Genomic DNA, 15,177 nt, shown 5'->3' with positions numbered 1-15,177 from the left:
GTTTTCTGTTTTTTTGATATTGAGCTGCATGAGCTGCTTGTATATTTTGGAGATTAATCCTTTGTCAGTTGCTTCGTTTGCAAATACTTTCTCGCATTCTGAGGGTTGTCTTTTGGTCTTGTTTATGGTTTCCTATGCTGTGCAAAAGCTTTTAAATTTAATTAGGTCCCATTTGCTTATTTTTGTTTTTATTTCCATTACTCTAGGAGGTGGATCAAAAAGGATCTTGCTGTGATTTATGTCATAGAGTGTTCTGCCTATGTTCAAAAACTATTTTAAATACAATACAGTATATATGCACGGCCTGCCTGAGAAATATTTTCTACTTGAACATGTCATACATTAAGTATCTTCCATTACCTTTTTGGTTTTTTTTTTTGAGTTGGTATTTCTTTTTTGTCCTTCTTTAAAACCTTCAGTAACTCCTAAGAACATATGGGATAAAGACCTAACTCTCAGTTTCCCACTACACTCACCTTTTTCTTGAACCTCATCCTATTCCAGATTAAATCCATTCCTTCTTATTTACTTCAACAACAATGCTGAAAAGTAATTAGCTTCTAAAAGTCGTAATGAATGAATTTTCCCACCTAACTTTGATATCTCAACACTTTCTTTACGGTCACTTCACTTTAGAGAAGCCTCAGGGTGTTTAAAGCCAGACTTGGTTACAAAATGTTCATGAATTTGTCAAACTATGGTATGTATACAGGCAGTGTCTGACTTGTAAGTACCTGCCTGACTTAACAAGTCAGCCATATGTACCATTGCCCAAACCTATATAGTCACTATCTTGGTAGTGCAGGAAAACAGGAACAGAAAAATCAAAGGAGCTTGGGAATATCTGGGGTTCCAAAGGGGAAGATGGGAAGAGACTATGAAAAACAGAATTTGCTTGGTAGAGCTGGAAAGGACAAGCTGATTCCCAAGCAGAACCTGCCTGTCTGCCTAAATAGTGACCCCAAAGCCTCCAAGAGTGTTTGTCTGGATGGCCCATATCTTTTATTATATGAATATTGAACTTGAAATTCATTATTAAGTTTTCAGTTGAGTTAAGCTTCTTTTTTTTTAATGGAAACGTCTCTGTGGAGTTCACTCATGCAATACACTCTTATTGAGGGTCTACTGTGTGCTCATATAATAAGTGTGAGTTAGTATAAGAAGCCTGTTTTCTTCCTAATACCTACCAGTTATTCTAAGAAGAATAGGGGTAATGTGAGGAGCAGGTAGGAAGTTGGGTAAACTCTATTGAGGGAGCTTTGGGTAGCATGAAGTTACCAAAGGTCTGGGGAGACACTGAGAGGAATGACAGGGGTAGAGAAATAGAGGAGAGAAGCTCTCAAAGACCAAGACCACTCATTCCATGATTTATTTTTTCTTTTCTGTTTTTTAAAACCAGATCTCACCCTGAGTATGAGCAAGGGAGATACATTTTTCTTTCTTCCTGCCCTCTTTTCTTGCCATCAGAATCAAGAACTTAAGCTAACATACCATTATTGACATTTTAAAAATATTCATTTAAGGAAGCAGCCCAGCTTCTGCTGCTTTGGATTCAGACAGACCTAGGTTCTGATCTCAGTCTGCATTTGACTACTTTTACAACCTTGGACAAGTTACCAATATTTCATTAGTTTCTGTTTTACAAATTTGTAAAATAGAAATAATTGTATCTGCCATGTAAGTGTAAAGTTCTTAGTGTCTGATATATTGGTCTTATCATTAGCCTGGAAAACCTGACCATGATTTAACATGCTTATTCTTTGAGGGAAAGTGATTTTCTAATTTAAAACCACTGACACTATTTGGAATATTACTTGTTTACAAATATGAGTGATGGTCTGTTTCTAAAACCCTATGTAGAAATTTAAAACTGAGCATTTCTAAAAGAAGAAACCCTAAAGGAGAGAAAGATAGCAAAGATTTGTCAATGTTCTTGCTCCTTTATAAGTAATATAATTCTAAAAATTAAATTGAAGAAGTGAAAAAGTAGAGGACAAATAAGAGAATATAAAATTAACGTTCAGTACTAGAAGGATCTCAACATACCCAAAACGTGATGTTGAAAGGAAAAAAGTGCTTAGCAGGCAAGCTATATATTAAAAAAAAACAGGAAGATATCAGCTAGAGGAGAAAAATCTTGACAAAATTAGTAAGCAGAAGTAATCTTAAAAACCAGCATTCATTCCAAGTAAAAATGTTTTAAATGACAATACGGCATTTTTTTCAGGAATGCTTAAACCACATAAATCTAACAAATCCCACTCCCCCTCTTAAAGGAGTTCTTTGGTTTAATGGCTAAAATCATGGCTATGTGTATCTAACCAATTATTAAATATAATTTCTAAAGAATAGATCTACAGATCTATAGTACTTTAATTCCTTTAGTTAATGAGAAAATTCAAGATTTAATATGTGGTCCATGAAAGTGTGATTATACGTTTTGGCCGGATTAGTATTCTTTCTATTAAAATATACATATTCTTTTTCATTAGGTGACTATATTTTTTAAAGTCTAATGGATTTAGGGAAGCCACTTGGTCAGGAGAGCATATAAGTTGAGATTTATCTCCTAAATTTCAAAAACAAAAGTATGAGGCATCATTTCCTTTCTCAAGAAACTTATTATCATGTTGGAGAGACAAATCCACCTTCATCCCTACACTTTGTTTCATTTCCATTGTTCTTCACATCACCCTCTTGCCTTGACAGAATTGCCTCAGCAGCCTTCCTAGCTCATCTTCCTGCCTCTAGTTTTGCCTAAACCTTAGCTGAAATGCAAATTTGATGTCATTCTACTCTTTAAAACTTTTAGTAACTCCACACTACTCTTAAGAATGAAATTTATTGTCCTTAATGAATCTTAAACAAGGTCCCTTCTTACTGTTTATGTTTTACCTAAACTTCATCCATTACTCTCCATACCCTGTGCTCTAGACCCCAGTGAACTTCCTTTATTCAGTTTTCCTAACGGACTACCACTCTCAGTCTTTCCCCTGCCTGTGGGCTTTTGCACATGCTGGTTTCTTTGCCTTAGAACTCTGTCTTTACTCTCCCAAACACTCCCCCGATTTTCTTGCCAAGGCCTCTCTACTAATCCTCTAAGCCCCCTAGCTCAGATATCTCTTCCTTCTGGAAGCCCATCTTGAACCACCAGGCCACGTCTGGACTCTCAATGCCACATAGCTCTCTGCTCAGATCAAGTCATTTGACACCACTCTTTTACATGGGTGTAACATCTCGTTCTTGAGAAAATTTAGAGTTGAGACCATTCCTGCTAATGACAAATGCAAAAACCTCACTTTGATACAGTTTGAGTAGGTTTACCAAAACATTTTTATTTTTATATTTATTTATTTGGCTGTGCCTCATTGCTTGTGGGAGCTTAGTTCCCCGACCAGATATTGAACCCACACCCTTGGCAGTGAAAGCTCGGAGTCCTGACCACTGGACCACCAGGGAATTCCCAAAACATTTTTAGAGGAAAGGAAATATTTCAGATTTACTTCTTGGATTAGATGTCAGGATTCTTCATCGAAGAAAAAAATGTTGAAAGGAAATGTTTAAATAGCAGATTTTGTAAATAGCTGCTGGCCTATAATGATAGCCTGTGGTAAATATCAAAAATGTAGTCCTTTGCAATTACTAATCGGTGCTCAGGAGGTTTACTACATGCTTAGCACTGGGGGTTCATTAGCAGAAGCACCTTCAGGACATCTGGCCTACTCACGTAGTGAAATCTTTGGAAAATATAAACTTTTTATTAAATGATTTGGAACAAAGCATTTCCAGAAGTGAGATCTACACAATGATATTTGCAGGTCAATACAGCTGTTGGAATTCTTGGTTAATAAATTTGGAGGCAGCTTTTTTATGTTAGAGAAGAGAATGACTAATTCACAGTTACTGCTCTATCAAAAAGAGCAAAAATCAGTACTCTTTGAAGACCTTAAGTCAGTCTTTATAGAAACCATAAAGGAACCTTGACATTTAATGGCTTGAAAGGGTCTCAGTAAGGACTGAATTAGAATATATTAAAATTATTTTTCTTTTTATGTAAGGCAGCATCAAAATAAACTGAAACTTTCAAAGAAGGAGGAGGGAGGGAGAGAGAGAAAAGAAAAAGAAAGAAAGAAAGGAAAGAAAGGAAGGAAGCAAGGAAGAGAAAGAGAAAGAAAGAAAGAAAGAAAGAAAGAAAGAAAGAGAAAGATCCTAATTGGAGCTTCCTATTCAATTTCAACATGTTTCTTCAATAAATATTTATCAAGCACAAATTATCAAACATGAACATATATATACATACACACATATACACACATATATGTATATATACACATGTGTATACACAGTTTGCAGTTCTAATTTGCATTTAAACCATTTTTGCATTAGCTAAATGCATGCTTTTTCTTGCCTCATTAGAAAATAGAAAGGTAAACATTCTCCATTTTGTAAATGATATTTTAATGTTACAGACAAGGTTATGCCCTACTAGACAGCTAATCCCCACTATTTTATTCCTTCCAGAAAATAAAATCACAGCTCAACTCTTCTAGAGCCATTTTTCACATACTTCCCTCATTAAGTAGCTCTATAGCTCACAACCCCTACATCAAGTCCATTTATGTTTCCACGTTATTCATCTACAACCAGTTTATCTTGGAGGGTATGTCATATTGCTGCAAATTAGATGGTTTACTGGGTTTATTTTTGCCTGTGTGTTTGTGGCTGAGTGGGCATCAGATTAGACTGTTTTTGTGGCTGTGCTCAGAGGAAGAGAGCTTGGACGTCTCTGTAACCTTTTCTTCTATGTCAATATTAACCTCAAATTGCTTTTCTTGACCAGTAAAAATATTTTGGGTGCTTTAGCAATTTACAAAAGCAGTGTATGAGAACATATAACATCATTTTATTTATCTGGAGAAGATAAATAAAAAGTAACCATTTTTAACCTGCTACTTTTAAAATGTGACACTTTAAGAGCTCAAAGAGTAACTCAGTTTTCTCTGAGACATTTTAACCTCACTCCTAAGACTGAAACTTATTTTCATTTATGAGCCCTGGTTCTGTGTCTGTCAGTATTATTGACTTAAACTCTGCTTGTTTCCTTCTATCAGAATGTTCCAACTTTTTTTTTTTTTTTTAACCTGAGCATGTAAGCCTTTGAAAATACGGGGCAAACATGCAAAACAAGAGACCTAATTTAGGAGTTAATTTTTTAAAAAGAAGTTAATGGAGCCCTGTAAGGAAATAGTGTTGACACAGGACTTGAGAGATTTGTGTTCCAGATCCAACAATGTCAGTTATTTGTGTTCCTTTATGACCTGTTTTCTCACGTTCCTCATCAGGTTTCAGAGAGAGATTCTTTCTTTAGAACCTAGGGCGCTTATAAGGAAACAATTTTAAAGCTTTCGAATATACTTGTGAAGAAAAAAAATTTAGAGATCTGCTACCAAGGCTTATCTGTGTAGGAGAGTGATATTTATAGTTTCTACATAGCTTACCCAAAATAATTTTACATTGAATATGGGTCATGGTCCCCTACTTGTTTCTTCATTCTGCGGCCCAGTAGGCGCTGTTTGGGCATTATTGGAAAGAAAGAAGGGAAATTTCAAAAGTTCATAAAATGTGAAGCGAATTTGATTCCCCCTGGTGGTGTCGGGGTCAGCCTAGAGGTGGGTTGCTGTTTGGCTCTAGGTAAATGGACCCGAGCGGGTGGAGGGAGGGCAAGCTTTCAGCTGCTGATGCTGGGACAGGGACACTTTTGCCTTTCAACTGAAACCCGACGGCTCGCGCTGCATCTTCCAGCCGCAGTGCACGCACAGCTCCCGGCGGACCGAGCCCATTCCGACCCGAGGATTAGCTCCTCGCGGGAGTTCGTTCCCTAGAGGTTGTTTCTCGGCCGGCCGCGTAGCCCGCCCCCCGCCAGGGCCCGCTCCTCAGCGCCAAGGGGGCGGGGTGCCGCGGCGCTGCGAGCCCCCATTGGCGCGCGCGGCTGCCGACTCGGCGGAGTGACGGAGGGGGCGGGGCCGCGTGTCTTGTTTGTTTGCGCCGTCCCGCCCCGCACTGCCTCAGCCGTCAGCACGGACTGAGGCGCTCAGCCTCTGAGCTGAGAGGCCGACTGGCAGCCCGGCCAGCTTTCGCCTCCTCCGCGCCGCCGCGGCTCCCTTGCGCGTCCGCAGCTGTCCTCACGCTGACATGCGCCTGGCCACAGCCGCGAACGAGGCGTATACGGCCTCGCTGGCCGTCTCGGAGCTGCTGGGCTGCAAGCAGTGTGGCGGGAGCCGCGGCCAGGACGAGGTACCAGGGCAAGGGACCGGGCAAGTGGGCGGGCGGGCACCCGGCCAACTGCTTGGGCTGCACGGAGGTCGCGTCGCTTCCCCGCCCTCGCACCCTAACAGCTTCGGAGAACGCTCCCCGGGGAGGGCGCCGCTGGAGCTACCGCCCGGACGGCCGCCCTGCCCGGCGGGCCGTCGCAGGCTGGCCCGCGCCCCTCAGGTGAAGGGGCGGCCAGTGGTGTTGGGGGGGGGGGGGCGTTTGCCACCGAGAGTCGTCCCCGGGCAGAAAATGTTGCGGCTGGGAGGGACAGCTGCCTCGGTCATTTAAATGGAAGTCTCCGAAACAAAATAACGTTGTCTTCTGTACAAGTCTCCACAAGCCAGAAGAAACCTAACAAACTCTAGTCTCACGGTAGAACAGCCTGTGGATTTTTTTCCCCCTCAGCGTCTTGTCAAAACACATTATTCGGGGACCCTCACTCTCTTCGCCTCCTACTTTAAAAAAGAAAGAAAAAGAAACATATTTCGGTCAGTTAAAAATGATGTTGCCTAGAATAAGTATGTACTGCCAGCTCTATGACGTTATGCACAGCGTTTACTCTTGTATTAAACTATCTCTTTTTGTGTCTGAATTGGCCTTCAGAAAGAGCTATTTAATTGTAACATTTTGTATTTTTCCTAAGTGGCTGCAAATAGGGCACCATTTGAGAGTTACTAATACACCTTTAACTCAAATTTGAAACTTTAAAAGGCTTTAATTCAAAAGGTGGCAAGGGAGAAAGTAGAGAAATAGTAATTAAAATCAGAATGTTTTAAGTATTGACTTAAAGAAATGTAAATACGAGGTAATTTCTCTACTGTACTGCCCACTAAAATGACTCAGTGTTAGTATTTATATGTATATATATTTTTTGTAAATGGAGTCTACACCATGATATACTACATATATTCATATAAACTTAAATGAAGACACTTTCTCCTGAAGGTTGTAGAACACCAAATGCTTTTTCTAGATTTTAGCATTCATGGAAGGCTATAGAACACCAAATGCTTTTTCTAGATTTTAGCATTCATGGATACATAATGTGCTCCTTGTTTCCAGATAATACAACAACCTAAAAAAAGTCTCATAACTGTTGCTTTGAAACTTTATCATAGAAAAGAGTGTGAAAGTGTTGAAATAGAATTTACAGTTTCTGTTTGCAGGCCGTAACAGATCTGTTCTCATTTTGAGCCTCAATCATTGTGCTTGAATCTGTTATTTCTGGTGGTATTTGTGTGCAGAATCCTGGTTTTTGCCCAGATCTAGAATCTCTAAATATAGCCATGTCAACTGGAAGATACAGATACATTTTATCAATAGCTTGCACATTGATTACAGAGCCTATGGGATTGTGTTCGGGACACCAGGAACCTTTGTATAGTTGTATTTCATTTTTAAAACCTCCAACATGTGGGAAGATAAATTAGGAAGTAGTGCTTTATAGGAAAACTATTCACTTTACAAAAGAATTAATAACACAACTCTTTCAAATAGCAAGCTTCCACAGTGCCTTTAAATTAAACCCTTTCCAGGAATGGAACTCCTGACTAAAGTATAGGGCACACATATGGCCTAAGTCAGCCTTACAAAGCCAGTACTTTGAAGTCAGTGAGTTTTTATTTTTCTAGAATGTATTTCATAGAAGACCAGACACTGGAAAAAGAGGTACCTGAACTTTGAGTATTTCTAAATTCCCTATAAAAGAGTTAATGACAATTTTAGAAAAAGCACTAGTACATGTCGTTATAATAGGAAGATTTCTTTATAATGCTTCTAGATTTCTTCATTTCTATTTAAAAATTTCAAATGTCAAAAGGCTAGCACCCAGCTATAGGCAATGATTCTCATAAATAAGGAAGAGTGGGATGGGAACTTTTACTTTTTACACAGCATATTTTTGCCTTGTTGAAATGTGTTTCAAACAGAACTGCTTTTGTAATTTTTTAAAATATCAAAATTAATATTATTGTGATTATCAGTATTAAGACATCTAGACAGTTTAATAATGTACCAAGTGCAGTGAGAAAAAATAAAATGATTGAAGTGATCTAATCATTTTTACTTTTCAACTAGTTTTGCATGTAGATAGACACTGTAAGCCAACAAATGCTCTCATTTTGCACTTGTGGCAAACTGTTCATTTTTTTGGTTAAAGATATTCATATGGATTCATAAATGTATCTGAGAAATTTGAAAAATCTGATTAGAACAGTAAATTCATAAACACAGATTCATACAGTGATACATTACATACATTAGTCATTCTGTGGTGCTGTCAACATTTGCTGAGAATTTTCATACTGTGAAAATTAGTGTGTTAGTATACACTGTAGAGGAAACAGATATCGCGTCAGAGATTTGCAGCAATGTTGTGATGGCAGAGGCTGTTGCTATGTCTTCAAAGATGCTGATTAGGAGGATTGTTGAGAGGAGAAGACTGTTAGTTCCCATGTTAGATTTCCCAGCCACACCTTCACCAAGAGCCTGTGAGGTTTGTGCTGTGGTTAGCATTTCACAACAAGGCCATTTGCTGTTGGCAAGTTCTGCCTCCTTGAATTTAGATTGGCCAAAATTTGTTCAAAGTCTGTAATTCAGTTTCTTACAGGTACATATGAAGGCACAATTGAAGGAACCTTTAGGACGTTATGAAGTGCACTTAGTTTGGCTTACGATCACACCATTGAAGACCTGCAGTGCCTTATTTTTTTTTTTTGTAATCAATACCTGCTAGAAAATAGGGTAGCAACTAATTTGTCATGTGACTAGGAAGTGTTTCAAAAGTGAGTTTTCCAGAAAGTTGAAACTTTTACCCCTTTAGAAATCAAGAATACTATTGTATAATAATAATGGTATCTAAAAAGACCTTTAAGTATCAAAAGCTTTTTAAAAAAATTTATTTACTCATTTATTCATTTTTGGCTGCATTGGGTCTTTGTTGCTGTGCACGGGCTTTCTCTGGTTGCGGAGAGTGGTGGCTACTCTTGGTTGCGGTGCATGGGCTTCTCATTATGGTGGCTTCTCATTGCAGAGCACGGGCTGTAGGCGCGCGGGCTTCAGTAGTTGTGGCACGCGGGCTCAGTAGTTGTGGCTTGCAGGCTCTAGAGTGCAGGCTGAGTACTTGCGGCGCATGGGCTTAGTTGCTCCGCGGCATGTGGGATTGTCCCAGACTGGGCTCGAACCCGTGTCCCCTGCATTGGGAGGCAGATTCTTAACCACTGCGCCACCGGGGAAGTCCCTCAAATGCTCTTAAAGAGGAGCTTTTGAGAGTAATTAATTAAAGACACCAACTCTAGAACCAGACTTCCTGGCTGTTTTCAAGATAATTGTCACCTGTTTCCTTTTCCCATAAGAGCTCAATTTGTGTGCTGTGGAAGGCTAGACGGAATCAATGACCTGCTTCCTGACAGTATCTGGATTAGGATAAATTGGGATGCAGTTTCAGAGTTCATAAAATTCTATTTTACCTAGAACTAGCCATAAGTAAAATAATGAAATTGGAGTCTTAAATATCAGAGACTCCGTTCCATTCCTTTCCTTTCTTCAGTTCTTCTATTCTGTCCCCTGCTTTGTTAGACTGGTACCTCACCAAGGAATGAATGTGATCTTAACAGTAAGAGGTTCTTAGCATAATAGGTTTATAGTCCGTTCCTGAGAATGTTTGCTTTTTCTTAACATCCTGTTTTAAAACACATAATTTTTCATAAAATACATAAAAGAATCTATTTCTAAAGGAACTGGAAAAGAAAGATTTGACCTTTGAAGGCAAGGAAGAGGGGAGACAGTGATACCAGTATGGCCACTAAATTTGGCTACAGGGATAGACTTTCAAAGACTTGAGAATTAGAAAGGACCATTGGGAAAGACCTTTGGCATGCCTATAGGAAAATATTCCATTTCTGAAACATTAATAGTCACTTTCTTGGAACTGTAAAGCTATTGTTTTGTAAGTTTGATATATAAACTATCTATTTGGTATAGAAATAAAACCAAAACAATATACTTCAACCTCTTTGTTTTGAGGCCCATGTGCTAGGAATCTGGTCTTATTTTTTAAAAAATAAACACACACACATACACAATCCACATGCTGCTAATGTATTTGTAGGATAAAGTCCTAGAAATGGAATTGGTAATTTTTTTCCCTTTCCTTACAAATAGTAACATAATATATACATATTATATACTTTGTCTTTTTCCCCCCACATAATATATCTTGGAGATCTTTTAAAGCCAACTTGTATAGAACTGCTTCATTCTTTGTGAGGACTTCATGCTATTCTAGTCTATGATCATACTAAACTTTATTGAAACAGTACTCTATTGATGAGCACTTAGGTTGCTTTATAAAATCTTGTACTACTAGAAACAATGTTGCAGTGATTATACTTTTACACATGACATTTTAGAAATGTGAGTATAGGGTAATGTTTAGGATGGAATTATTGATTAGGGTATGTAACTTTTAAATATTGATCAGTATTTCAGATTGCCCTCCTAGAGGTTGTAGTAATTTATACTCCTTTTATGTTTCTTGATATTTTTTCCTCACACTTCAAAACACTCCCATCAGAAAGTATAAGCAATGCATGGCTATTTCTCCACCCCCTCTCCAACACAGCCTATCATCAAACTTTTTGATCTTAAGCAGTATTTTAGGTGCAAAATTGTATCTCAGTGTTTTATTGTGAGGGTTGATCATTTTTTCAGCCATTTATATTTCATTTTCTTTGAACTGTCCATGTCCTTTGTTCATTTTTCTGTGAGGTTGTTGGGGGTTTTCTTAGTGATTTGTCTTTATGTATTAAAAAAATTTAGCCCTTTGCTATATGAGTTGCAAATATATGTCCAAGTTTTCTGTTTGCTTTTGACTTTATATGTTTATTTTTCCCATATGAAAGTCTTTATTTTTATGTCATCAAATTTATCAATCTTATATTTTATGATTTCCTGGTTTTGTGGCATTCTTAGACCTAAGTCCACAGGTATTTTCTAATACTGTAATGTTTTTAATTTTTGTTTTTTACACTTATATCTTATTTATTGTGGAGTAAAGTATGATTTAAGCCTCCAATTTCACTTTTTTCTGAGTGGCTCTCCAGTTGTACCAAAATCATTTGTTGAATAATCCATTTCTCCTCCTTTGAAATGCCACCTTTTGTATACTAAAGTCATAAGAATAGTGTCTCTTAGGTAGAAAATGAATAATAAACCCCTGAAATGGGGTGTTTGCTAAAATGCATTTTGTTTAAATAAGATAGTAAAGAACTGAGAAGGGGTATTGATTTTTAGCCTTAAAGTCTTGCCCAATATATTTTGTTAGAAATATATGTAATTAAATCAGAAAGGCCAATAGAGTCATCATTTTATATAAATGGCTGCATTTGTGCCAAGATGATGTATTGAATAGCAGGAATGTGGGTTTTTTCCTTGCATTTATTGTAGGATATTAAAATTGAGACACATACATGGCTGGGCCAGTGAATTTAGTGCCTCCTCTAATGAGGGGCATGGTTATTAGACATTACTGTCTTCAGTATAAGTGTGGAATTATCAGAGTAAGAAATCACTGACCTCCAATACAAGATTATTTGAAACATATATAAAATTTTAGATTTAGTTGGCAAATCCAGCCTACTTTGAATCTGAATCTTGAGTTCTCCTAATTAAGATTCTCTTCAATTTTGTCCTGCCTGCTTAATTTTTAAAAATCCATTCTGCTCAAAAGGTTTTCATTCACTTGGACCAGATTTCTTGAATTGTTGCCACATGTTCTTCTCTGACTGCCCCCTCCCCCCTTTTTTTCCTTTAAAAGGAAAGCATCTGGTTTATATCATGAAGGACTTTTGGAAGCAGTAGAGAGAGGGTAGAAATAATATTTGTATGTAATTATATAAGCAAGGGTTAATATTTAGTTGTTAAAGAAGGAGGGGGTTTTTTGTTTAGAGACTAGAGTGATAGGACATGAGCCTCAAAAAGAAAAAAAAAAGTCTGAATTACATTTTGGTTTTATTTCTATTAGCACACTGTATTGAGGGAAAAGATGGAAGCCTAACAGTAGATTGTCAGTTTTTGTTAACCACACTACACTGTCACATAAAGTATAGAATTCTAGGTTCACTATGTCAAAAGGCAGAAAACCATTTATATTTTAATTAGTTGAGCTCCTCTAAAATATAATATAAGCAAAGTTGATGAGATCCTATAAATTAAAAATTTAAGGAAAACTCACAAACAAAATTAATTTCTCTAAAATTGTTTTACTCAAGCACAGAGAAACCATGCCCTGTACTACTTTCTCTTTTGTGGATTTAAATAGCTTTTTTATTTTTCATAGTATTTCTGTTCTTCTGAAGTGTTATTATAGATGTAGTAATAATTATACTTCTTTCAGTTTAAGACATCTAGGTAGAGGTTATGGCTTTTTCATTTCCTGACAAGATGCACAAGGATTGATATTTTGGTTGGTTGGGTTTTGGATGTACAAACACATTGGTCTTATTTTGTATCACTGACAATCCACAGGGTTGGCTGCTATGTGCTGAACTTTCTGTTCTAGACTTTCTGCCAAGTACTTTATGCAAAACTCTGGTTTTAGTGAAACAGGTTTTATTGTTTTTAGTCAGAGTTGTATTATAAACTGTTGTCAGCTATGTGATGCAAACAGAGGATCTGGTATATATATATGGCCATGAAAATAAATCACCAGAACAAGCCAGTCTCTGTTCAACTGGCTGTTTTTCTCTCCCATTCCTGTGGCCTCAGTTCATGTTGTTTACTGCTGGAGGCCTGAGATGGTGTAGTTTTCTTTTCTAGGAACTTGGAATTAGAATTCCTCGACCACTAGGACACGGACCAAGCAGATTCATCCCAGAAAAGGAGGTATGTTGTTTGTGAAAGTACATAGTGAACTGTATGCTTTTAAGGAAAAGTTTTCATGACCCACATCTTCGCATCTGAACAAGTTGTTGGTCAACAATATGCTCTACACAAGTTAATCATCATGTTTTGGCAGTGAATATGTGGGATTAAAAAGCTGTTATAGTCATGTTGATTTCTAGTATTTCATGATGCTTTTCTAACACCCATATTTAATCAAGCAAAGGCAAGACTTTTTTCTGACCAATAATATGCCACCTGCTTATATTCAGATGTTGCTTATGTGTGCCCATAAGCCGAGTTACTTGGTCTTGGCCAACTCCACAGGCTGGTATCAATGCTAGATTGGATCTTTAATTCTAAATATGTAAATGCTCCTATACTTTGTTTTCACAGGGATTGTTTACTGTTAGTTAATTTTGGTTCTCTGTAAATTGAGGGAGAGTAGGTGTTGTTAAAAGGAAAGGCATTAGGGTCTGTTTGCAAGCTCTGCAAATTTGATAATCTAAATCTGGGTTCTGGATTTAGCTCTGGATGTCTGGATTCTGGTCAAGTCTGCAAGCAGCCTATCTAGATGGCCTTTAATGTCCGGCCTTTGTTGTTTTTCCCCTACTACATGATATGTGACTCTTTATTCTGCTATCTTGCAACAAGTTGAGTTAAATTTGTAGAATTATAACCTCTCTTTAAGCCAAATTTAATCTGCTTCTAGGTGACACTTAGAGTGCAGTGCATGCATATTCCTTTTTTTTTTCCTTCCCCTGCATGTTTTCTTTCTTTTACACCAATTTACAATTTCTGAAACCATGGTTTTCCTCTCTTTCATACAGATTCTCCAAGTGGGGAGTGAAGACGCACAGATGCATACTTTATTTGCAGATTCTTTTGCTGCTTTGGGTCGTTTGGATAATATTACCTTAGTGATGGTTTTTCACCCACAATATTTAGAAAGTTTCTTAAAAACTCAACACTATCTACTGCAAATGGATGGGCCATTACCCCTACATTATCGGCACTACATTGGAATAATGGTTTGTAAACATTCAGTGAAAAATTCTTTCTGCCTGCTTTATTAATCTTTTTAAGAGATGGTTAATGCTTCAAACACAGGAATAAATACTTATATTCTAACTTCTAATCGAATTCCTGTTAGGTAGTATCTATTTTTCCTCTTTCTAAATAAGTACGCTGTCAAATATAACAGAAAAAGAAATATGTATTTACACTCTGTTGAGAACCATTTTCTATTAAATACGAGAATAAAGTAGAACACAAGATTATTTCACTGATAGTTCAGATTGACATAAGTGGTGGTACTCATGTTCAATTTATAAATAATATTCCATTGTTTTATGGTTGGCACCTTAATTGAAGTTTCTTCTTAATCTGAGGTTCTGACAGTAGGTATAAAATTTTTCTAAAGTTCAGATACTTTGATCAGATATTTTATTTGTTCTTGGGATATTTTTGAGGTGCTTTCTATAGTGTATGAATTTTTAAATGTTTATATGAAAACTTCATTTCTGTAGTATATGGAAAATTTGAAAACATACTAATCAAAAACTTAATTAGCTGTTTTGCATATTGTAAAGAAAAAGATTTGTAGTTGTTCAAGATTTTAATATGTGTAATTAGAATAATCTTTTTGTTTTCTCTTAAGGCTGCAGCAAGACATCAGTGCTCCTACTTAGTGAATCTCCATGTAAACGATTTCCTTCATGTTGGTGGAGACCCCAAGTGGCTTAATGGTTTAGAGAATGCTCCTCAGAAACTACAGAATTTAGGAGAACTTAACAAAGTGTTAGCCCATAGACCTTGGCTTATTACCAAAGAACATATTGAGGTAAGTAGAGAATATATCTAGGGTGTCATTAAAAAAAAAAATTAGACTAATTTTTAGAGCAGTTTTAGGTTTACAGAAAAATGGCACAGAAAGTAGAGTTCCCATATTCTACCCCCGTCAACCATCCACCACCCCCCGCCCAC

The 15,177-nt window shown here is 37.2% G+C and overlaps 1 protein-coding gene across 3 annotated transcripts in view; it reads left to right on the top strand.

Moving 5' to 3' along the window:
* Positions 1 to 15,177, top strand: part of SESN1 (sestrin 1) — a 107,532-nt gene that overhangs the window by 79,746 nt on the left and 12,609 nt on the right. Inside the window, exons 1-4 of one of the 3 annotated variants that reach the window (XM_030882884.2) lie at positions 6,055 to 6,294; positions 13,129 to 13,194; positions 14,022 to 14,222; positions 14,852 to 15,034. In XM_030882884.2, the coding sequence (XP_030738744.1) occupies positions 6,193 to 6,294; positions 13,129 to 13,194; positions 14,022 to 14,222; positions 14,852 to 15,034 (552 nt within the window). In that variant the 5' untranslated portion in view covers positions 6,055 to 6,192. Of the gene's footprint in view, positions 1 to 6,054; positions 6,295 to 13,128; positions 13,195 to 14,021; positions 14,223 to 14,851; positions 15,035 to 15,177 lie in introns of those variants that run through there. The other 2 variants (XM_030882879.3, XM_060283960.2) reach the window with 2 other exon arrangements.

Source organism: Globicephala melas, chromosome 14 (assembly GCF_963455315.2).
Source record: "Globicephala melas chromosome 14, mGloMel1.2, whole genome shotgun sequence".
Taxonomy (NCBI): domain Eukaryota; kingdom Metazoa; phylum Chordata; class Mammalia; order Artiodactyla; family Delphinidae; genus Globicephala; species Globicephala melas.
This window is presented reverse-complemented; position numbering and strand designations above follow the sequence as displayed.